General features: G+C 32.9%; 1 protein-coding gene across 1 annotated transcript; it reads right to left on the bottom strand.

Annotated features, from left to right (window-relative positions):
• Positions 1-1,119: 1,119 nt before the first annotated feature.
• On the bottom strand, positions 1,120-5,358 carry LOC149986589 (triacylglycerol lipase 1-like). Its single transcript, XM_090246684.1, has 10 exons — positions 5,194-5,358; positions 3,564-3,783; positions 3,335-3,439; positions 2,975-3,115; positions 2,763-2,873; positions 2,400-2,543; positions 2,209-2,249; positions 1,912-1,994; positions 1,680-1,775; positions 1,120-1,480 (listed from the first exon to the last, which is right to left on the bottom strand). Exons 1-10 carry the CDS (start codon positions 5,280-5,282, stop codon positions 1,179-1,181), a joined length of 1,332 nt encoding a protein of 443 aa, XP_090102810.1. The 5' UTR covers positions 5,283-5,358; the 3' UTR covers positions 1,120-1,178.
• Positions 5,359-10,339: the final 4,981 nt, after the last annotated feature.

Below are 10,339 nucleotides of genomic sequence, written 5' to 3' on the forward strand. Positions count from 1 at the left end.
GAGAGTACACATTTTAAATAATCCAAGTGGCATTTTCATTGTTTTTAGATCTCTACTCCCATGTGCAAGTTGAAATTGATCATAATCCAAATATAAATCACCCATTGAAAAAATTACCCTTCTCCCAAATGCTTCTGCAAACTCATCTACTTAAGGTCTTATACTTGTATTTTTTATAGTTATTACATTCATTGGCTGAATATCTTGAATGAAATGTAACAATCCATTTTTTTTAGGCACCGTAAACCAACGACTAGAATATAGAGCAAAAGAAGGCTCCAAAATTTTCATTTGCATCTTTTCTTTCAATAATTCCATCAATTTAGGTAAATCTGTCCTCGGCACGGGAATTGGCCTTAAGTTCCAAGGTACATGAGGTACTGTAAAGATAACTATAGGAGCAACAATATTAGGATCTACACATCCTATTTCACAAAATCCAAAGGCAAATGATTTACTTCGTTTCGCAAGTATTTTTTTAAAATATTCAATTTCTCTTTAAATAAATAAATAAATAATCACAGAACCAAAATATAATGTACAGCAGGATTAATTTTCGAAAACATGTTATTAAATTCACATGGAGCTCAAGTTAGATTTAACATATTATATAGAAAAATATATATAATTGAGAACTGAAAGAAGCTCAATGATTGCAAAAAGCTAGTTGAGAATGAATCTGCTTAGATAAAATTAATGCAATTATATATACTAAGAATGAAAATTTCTAAGGGGTTTTATTGACTATGTGTAGAAGCTGGAAAAAAATATTGCGAAATAGCTATAAAAATCACTATGAAAGCTACTCATTCTTTTTGCAAACAAGAAAAATTTCAATTGATCCTAAAAGTTTGAATAAGAATAATATTGAGGAAAAATTATGTTCTTTGCAATGAAAGGTTTGACAGATTGATTCTAAGAAACCACCTCAGTCATCTTGGACTTTTCTAGACTTAAGAGTTGGAGAAAAAACATGTAAGGTCACTTAAATCTAATAAGATGATATTCATGTGCAACTCAAAAACACAACATGCATGGACATCAAAATGGTTCTTAACATTCTATAATACACAAAATCATCACAGAAATAAAGCATTCAATCAAAACATTGGACATTACTACTGGAATGGGAAGTGATATATGTATATATAATAAGTATATGTACAGTTATGTATAGTCTATGCCTGAAAGAATTCAAGGATAGGAGTGTAAACGTCCTGACTAGCGTTGGTGCCCATGACAAAGTCTGCATGGGCATACTTTGGGAGGTAAAGAACTTGGGGAGATCCTGCCAATTTGCTAATCAAAGCTGCCACGTCATTGGGGTCCGCAAGGGCATCATTGCCACCATGTGCCAGGAGAATGGGGAGAGTGGCTGGAATGACGGACACGTCGTACTCTGGTGGGAACAGAGATGAATACTTCTTCACATTGTTCCAAAAGCCATGGTCATACATACTGAATCTCCCTGACCGCACCACTGCACATCCCCACCCCACTTTACTAAAACCTGCTGCTGGCCTCCTCATCTTCTGGACTTCAAGCCACATATCTGCCTACTTGCCTGCATCTGCTCTCTGCCCAGTCTCCAACACAACCCAGTTGTCTACTTCTCAACACATCAGCTCTTACATTTCATCAAACTCCAATCCAATAAATATGAACCTGATCCCACTTACTTTGAGCCATTTGTGCCAAATTTCGCATTGAAGTAGATTGCATTGAATATTTGTTGTAAACAGATATTTGTGATGTGTTGAAGCAACAATTAGTACCTGCAAAATCAAAACTTCATTACTCACACCTCCGTTGCATAAATGACTAAAAAAACTTTGACTGTAATGAACCTCATATTCAACAAGATACAATACAAAAAAATTAACTTGTTCAGTGTTACTGTTGTTGACTCACCTGTGATTTGACTAATCAGCTCATGCCTGCAATCAACTTGGGAAGATGCACATGTAATGTCCAGAAACCTTTTCCCAACATCACTGTAATGTTGGAATGACATCCAAGTGTTGTTAAAATTCTATTTGAAGCACGCATTGCATAATTATCTTCATCACTTTACTTACTCATGGTTTCAACATGAATTTACATATCATGTTCTAGAAGTTGAAGAAAATGTATAAATTCAATACTACGTAGAAAAAAAATACATAAACTCTAAAGAACTTTTCGAATACAGTATCATGCATAATTTACCTGTTTGCACTGAATTCAGCTACACCTGAAAGCAATAGGATCTGCAAGTTCATTTGGAATATTACACTTAAAAGAAGAGCTAATTTGTTTTTTAGTTAGTTGTGCACATAGGCACTCAATCACAAAATAACTATATTACTTTCCAAGAAAAATTAACACACTGAACAAGAATGTGAAAGAATATGACTTGCCTCATCCACAAATAGGTATGAGGCAGCAGATGCAAAAGGAGAGGTGATATATTTTAAAGAACCAATTGGACTCAACAGAGCAGCTTTTGAGATGAGAGCTGTAATTGACCCTTCTGAAAGGCTTGCAAGAGCAGTCATTGTTCCCTGTTAAAATACAACACTGTATGTATCAACTTCAAAAAAGAACATTATCACAATTATAGAAAATATCTGCACAAATCTGAACACAACTGATCCGACCTTATTGAATTTCCATCAGGAAATAATTCTACAGAGTTGAAAACATCAACAACAAAAACGTTTGAAACCAATAACAAAAGTTACGTCACAGAGATTGTTCATGTACTGCAAAGTAAAACTTACTTGTGAGTAGCCAACATAATAGACTGGTTGTTTTGAGTAATTGTTAACATATTGCAACATTGAAGGCAAATCTGATTTCACAAGATCATCCCATGACCAGTTCCAAAATTCCTGTAAAATCAACATTAAAGTTAAATAAATTTATTTATTTTCTTATTTAATACTATAAATAAGTAAAGTAATGTGTGTTTTAGAAGGGTTTAAAGACAAACCTTTTCCTTCCTAGTGAACTTGAGATGACCAAAAGTATAATTTGAAGACCGAGTGTTTCCAATCCAGACTTCATATCCAGAATTTGCCATCATGAATGCCAATGAATCATCGTTTGCATTCAAGGCCCACGTTTCTCCTCCCTAGATGAAGAAGTAGAAGAAAAATAAAAAGAAAAAGAAAATCTCCAGAAATTCAATCGTGGTATTTAAATACAAAGAATTTCAATTCAACCTTTGAATTTTTTTCTCAGCACATGATTATTCCATACTATGATATCATACGTCTTCCAAGTAAAATTCGCTTGGTAGGAATAAAGAACTTGAATGCAATAAACTTGTTCATTGAGTTAAGAGTGGTACCTCCATGATGCCGTGGTATAAGAAGGCAGGACCTTTTCTTACGGTGAGAGGATTCGATGTGGTGATTCTTTGGATTGCAAGGAGAAATCCATCATGGGTTTGGACCTGGAAGTGACAACAAGACAAGTTTCCTTCTTCAATACAATGCGAGACACACGATGTGGGTAATTTCTTTACATGGTTTATATCACTGCACATGTGATTACCATGAATTCAAATATGTTCTTACCATCATCTCGGTACAGTTATAGCTGATGGGGCTCACAAATGACTCGCAAAACCCTGTGCTGGGCAGCGGCAAGTTGGTCACTTGAGCGCTTGCTCGGACATGAAAACCTTGCAACAGCAATATGGCTATGCACCACACAATCACTTTTTCATCTCTCATCTTCACCTGCTGCTCCAGCATTTTCTTCTCTGAAACTGCTTTTAAGTGGATCCAGCTCCCTCTGATTTTTAATCACATGTTCAACCAATTAAGAAATTCCTTATGACCTGCTTTCAGACGCTGAAATGCAAATTATTGATTACCGCACTTCATGTGAAGATGGAGCATTCCTATGTCACAGAAAATAGTACGATGAAATCCCACCAGCAAGTCAAGTATATCATTGAACCATTTTAGGAATCGATATTTGAAATCAAAATCATCTACGAGAATTCCCGACTGCATAAAATTGGTTACAGGGTGGAGACAAACTACTGGACGAAGAAGCTCAGCCCATAGCTGAGCATACGCGAGATAAGGCGTAGAATAGTTTGTACTGACGTGGAGAATTACATTTAGAAACCAGGCAGGAATGCAGGCAAGTGGGAAGGCGCAGGACAACTTACTTCGCCCTAATAGAACTCTGTGGATGAAGTTTTCAAGAAAAAACTTGTGTTCTACGTTAACTGGTGTATTGATAGGGGGGTCACCAATTTAGTTACCAATTGATCATGCAGTTCTCACGGCATGCGTAACAAATCACGAACTTAATGAGGCAATGAACCAGGTTTTTGCTAGTGCTGCAAGTTCATCAAATGCCTTCCGAGCTAGACGCTAATAGGTGTGCAGATATAACATCCGAGGCACTGATTTCACTGCCTTTCTGTATACCAAGATTATTTGCAATTACAACACAAACCATGCGTGCTAAACGAATCAACTTCACTCGACTCTAAATATAAAAAACTCTGCTGATGAACAGGTCGTCAACAAAGTCCTGGAGCTTAGTGTTTGATTGTCAACTGATAGCAGGCAAAGTTTGTCATTTCCAAGCCACCTGAAATTGACGGTAAGATGAGAATCTCGTAAAGAGTACCATGCATCCAACGTCTTTGCCGACCTCTACTGGCCTGGACCAACTGTTTGATGTACCGCAGTAGCATTCCACGATAACAATTCCCTGAGGACGACGATTGTGTAGCTTCCTGTAATTGCAAGCTGATACTATTCCTGCTTCACGCTAGTAGGAATTTAAAACTTTGGGAAGTTGCAGGATTTGGAGGATATGCAAAAAAGAATAGTGGAAAGTTGTACCTATGATCAGCTGCAGACAGAATTGGAAATGTAGAGTTTACGTTCAACGAAATGCCACTCAACTACTAACGGTGGACTTAACCACTTGCACTCTCTTGTCGTGGTTAGTATTGTCACCCTGCTAACTATCGAACTCCGGGGCGACCAGTTGAGACCAAAGTGTTGTTACGCAGAAAGAGGTACTCAAACCTGCCGAAATCCAAAGACGGCAGGGGCATCATTCTCGAGGTGCAATGCAGAATATAGCGTTGAATGCAAGGGACCAACAGATGAAGCGTTTAGCAGGGGTAGGAAGTCGAGCTGAAGGGAACAGACGGAGGTGGGTGTAGACGGCAACCGAGATCTGACAGGGGGCTGGGCGCCATCAATGCGACTGAACGCTGAAGGCTCAGAAAGCATTGAACACCAGTGGGCCGGCGGACTCATACGTGAGAGCGAAGTGCTGCGTCCACACGCAGGAGAGGAGTTGTGCGCCGGTGGAGGACGGTGGTACTCGGGGAGCTGCTAGAGTAGCATTCAAGGCGGAGGGGGGCCGTGCCTGTACTGCACCTCTGTGAGCTGATTGATTAGTACCAGCGTCCTCTACATGGCGTTTTGACGATGTAGTCTCACCTCCCTCACACCCACCGCTGCTGCTCTTGACATTGCTGCTGGGCATCATACGACGGCATTGTCGATCCTGCCATTGTCTCCCTCTCCCTCTCGTCCCCTCGCTGTGACCACTCACTGACTCCCTTTCTCAGGCTCTCTTTGCGCTGTACGCCATTGGTCTTTGATATTGACCAGGTATCATTTATGTGGAATTCAACTATAGGGGAGTTTTCACATCTTAAACTCACTTCGGAAGGACACAGTTTAAAGGATTTACCACGGTAATTGGTATGGTTAAGAAAAATTCATTTACAGAAGTCTTGATTTTTGGACATATTAAAACTGAGAGGAGGCTACGACATAAAACAAATCAATTTGTTATTATAACTCTAAATATTATAATTCATATCTTCACTCTAAACAATTACAAGAAGTATTATTTCTTATCTTATTTGTGCTAATTGTAAGTTGACACAACTTTTAATTTTATTTTTCTAAGAACCACATCTTGAGATGAGCCAAATGGAAATTCTAGATAACAACACTATTCATGCCTTGTGGAAAAACAATACATTGCACTTCATTTTTTTTCCTTTCAGAACTTTTTTATTTATTTTTCTTAACACAAAACTGAGTAAGGCTTTTCAATCTCAACTAATCAAAAGATTTCAAAGTTATGGTTTCTCACCTTGTCCCCTAAATATATAAAAATTCTAATACTTGGATAGTTTCACTCCAAAAATTGTCATTTATTTTCATGAAGAAAAATGATGTTAAAAATTCTCCACAAGTTTGAATCATTGGAAGTTGTGACAAAAAGGCATTATGTGAATTATCAAAACACTATCTTGATGCATTTTTATTCAATCATTACCACCAAATGAATGATGAAAATATGTAGAAAGCCTGTTCTTAACAGCCATTTGTGGAAATATTGAAATTTAACCTCAGAACCAAACTATGCCTACTACCAGCATAGAAAATAAAAAATTCGAATTCATATACTATTATATAAATATTCATCTTAAAATCAATTATTTTATGTTGTAGTTCTGCTTGAATATTCATTAATCCATCCAAGCTTATCCATTTCAAAATACATAAGTTTCCACAATAACCTGCAGTCTACCACTGAAAAATGACCCCTAGGGCAGACTTTGTGATTTACAAATTTGTGTAAATGCCAGGAGCATAAATTTTCTTAGTCAACTACTTCTTTCATACTTGCACTGAGACCTTGGAGGATGAGTACAATTTCAATAGTATTGATCTAGGTGCTTCAATTGAAATTGCACTTAGCCATACATGCAGTGTGTATAAAGACAAATATGGGGCATGAAGGTTATATAAATATTTCATTAATACATATATACAAAAGAAAAGTAGACCTTGTGCAAGCTTTGAGAGCCCTGAACATCACAAAATTTTGAGGATTATTGCTGTGTCCCTGTGATTGTAAAAGAACCTTTCTTGAATTTGACCCAAAATGAAAACATGTACCACACAAGTGAAATGACTTCCCATTTGTTAATTCAAATAAAGATAGTACACACAATTGCTTATATTCCTTTGGTTAGATATGCATTCATCATCATCAAATTCATCTTCAACCTAAGTTCCAACCCATATAAACTATCCCATACATGCTTAAATGGAGCATAAACATTAGTTTAAACTACAAGTGTTATGATATCAATTGAAATTTAAAATATTAATTGTGAATTAGTCTTTAAAAGTGATTTGTAAAAAAACAACAAAGGCACCTGTAGGATTTCTATCTATTAAAATTTAACTTGTGCTGTTTGTAAAATAGATTGATCAAACAGAAAGGTAAACATATACTCTTAGTATGACAATTCCTTTTCTTTATTTTTTTAAAAATAAATAAATTAATGCTTGTGTTTTCAATGAGAATCAGAGTGTGATGTTGGAATCTTTAAGAATGTTTGGAGGTATTACAAAACAGTGGGTGGTAGATCTTTCAATCAACTCTCTCTGCTGACAAGAGCTACATATCTAATAGTTTGACATACATGATAATCTATTGTTTTTACCTAGAATTTACAGCATGTACAGAGCCTGTGAAAGGTCAATTACAGCAATTTACAGATTCACAATCAAACATCCAAACATGATCCTAGCTGCTAAGCAGTTCAACTGTCTCCATTCTGCCAAATCAATAACACAACACACACATTGTGCTTGGTTTACTCCAAAACCCAACTAGCTCAAACTTGACACACAACACATCATGACAGATTCAGTCAAATTTTCCAAGAAGCAAAACAATATGACATCCATGACTTACAACTGCATTGAAACACAAACCAAAAAACCCTCATAATTTAAAAAAAAAAAAAACAAAAAAAAACAAAACAAACAAACAAACAAAACAAAACAAAACAGTAGCATTCATCAGCTGTATTCATGTGAAAATCAACAAAAACCACTACACCTTTATTTAAAACATAAAAATTTGACAAATATGTAATGTGTAACAAAGTAAACCAAAAATGAACCAAACATAAGATAATACTATTATGTTTTTTCATCTAAGTACATGAATTTAGAAGGTAAAATTAATTCTTTGGAAAAAATGTATTGATTTGAAGATAAGGATTTAGAATTTTAAGTTTAAAAGATTAGAGTTTAGAATTTAAAAACAAAGTTTCAATGATTTGGTCTATATAGTTTAGGTTAAAGAGGTTCATTGTTTTAATATTTAGCAATTAGAATTTAAAATTACTACTGATACATTTAAGTAGTAATAGTTTTATATATTGAAATTTATATATTAAATATTTTAAATTTTAGAGTTTAGAATTTTTAGAGTTTAGGATTTAGGATTACAAGGATGTGTGCAAATTTTTGACATCTTTGTTTTTGCATTTTGACTTGACCTAGTCCCTCCTCTCATTTATAGATTTAGGATTTTAAGATTTAGAATTTGAGATTTCAAGGATGTTCCTAATTTTTTGATCCACTTATTTTTAATTTTTGACTTGACATATTCTCCTATTTATGGTGTTTGAAATTATAATAGTGTACATTACTTCCTATGCAAGTTCTTAGATTGTAAGACATAGCTATTTTAACTTTGTCTTTAAGATTTTGACTTTTTTCAGATAAGTATTTTTTAAAATTTTAAAAAGACTATTGAATCCATTTGAAGGTCGTCAATTCTTAATATATAATCCAATTATTTTAAAAGTGTATATATTTTTAGATATTAAGTGTTTGACTATTTTGATTTTTGAATTGACTTTGCATATAGATAATAATTATTAAGTTTTGATTTGACTTACTTCTTTATTTTGTTGATTTTTTTTTTGTCTTATCTTTTTGAAGTTTTGATTTGATTTACTTTTTTTTTCATATATATATCTATATATATATATATATATTTTATAGTATTTTTAAAATCTTTAGCAAGTTTGTAGTTTAAAAAATATGGATTTTTTAAAATTATAATATTATTCTTTAATTAATATAAAAAAATAAAATTTTAATAATAAGAATAAATACATAAAAGATTTAGGATTAAGAATTTAAAATTTTAAGATTTGAGGTTTAAAGTTTAGGATTTAGGATTACAAGGATGTCCCTGGTTTTTGGATCCCAATATTTTTAAATTTTGACTTGACCTACCTTCTTTCTTAAGGTATCTAAGATTTCAATAGTGTAATAATTTTTATATACAAGTTCATAATTTGGGACATATAGTTATTTGGTGTAAGTCATTAAATTGACTGACTATTTTAGGAAAAAAATATATATTTAATATACTTAAAATCACAACATATAGTGAGTAATGTAGAAATCCTCAAACAAATAGAACATTAGAATGTTAGTTGCAGAAATGGAATATTAGTAAGTATTAAAGGTAATTATCTTAGTTGATTTAATATTTTATTTATTATTAAGTATTAAATATTATTTATTAAGATTAATATTTAAATTGGTCTTATATCTATATGTATTACTTATAAAATATTATAAATATTAATTAGTAGTTAAAAAAGTATGAAAAAAAACTTCATATCTTTTTAATTAGTTACATAGGAAATATGATTTATAGTTGACTTAAATTGACTTTATTAATATAAAAATCACCAAAGTAAGAAAATATAGCTTCCAATTGATATTGATATTATAAAAATATTATAGGATTTTTTAGAATTTATTTAGAATTTTTAAAGAAGTTTTAGAGTAATTTTTAAGATTTTGATAAAAATAAGTTTTACCACTTTGGGAGCCATTATGAAAAAATGGAGTAAGATTCGAAGGAAAGATAAGGTTATAAGGCTAAAAGGATGTTTTTAAACACCATGGTGAAGTCAAAAATAAAAAAATATTGATTTTACTAGTAGGAAATAGGATGACTAACAACTACTGTAGTTCTTATAAGAAGGATTGTAGCACCTTGAAGGTAGTTAGGAGGATAAGTCTAAGGCCTTGTGGCCTCTCTTTGAGGTCCATATACACTACTTATAAATCTTAGTGAGGCTTTAACACTTAATTTCTTAAGCAAGTTATCTTTGAGATAATAATTATTCATTTATTTTTTTTATTATTTATCTTCTATCTTTAATCTATCATAATTCATTCATAGTTATTTGAATTTACATATTTTTTTATTATTGAAAAAAAAGGTTATTTATCTATTTTTTTATATTTTAAATTTATTATTTATTGAATAAAAATCTAATAAATAGACTCTGACTAGTTTTATAGTGTACAATTGCTTGATTGCACTTATTTCACTTGTTTTGTATTATGCTTTTTTTTTTTTTTATTCTTGCTACTTCTACTTTATACCACCAATTACAAAAAATTCTTAATTGAGGCTATCTTGTAATTTGGATTGAGGAATAAAATTTACCTTCACATTT

The sequence above is a fragment of the Physcomitrium patens genome, chromosome 23, assembly GCF_059467195.1.
Source record: "Physcomitrium patens ecotype Gransden chromosome 23, ASM5946719v1, whole genome shotgun sequence".
Classification (NCBI taxonomy): Eukaryota; Viridiplantae; Streptophyta; class Bryopsida; order Funariales; family Funariaceae; genus Physcomitrium; species Physcomitrium patens.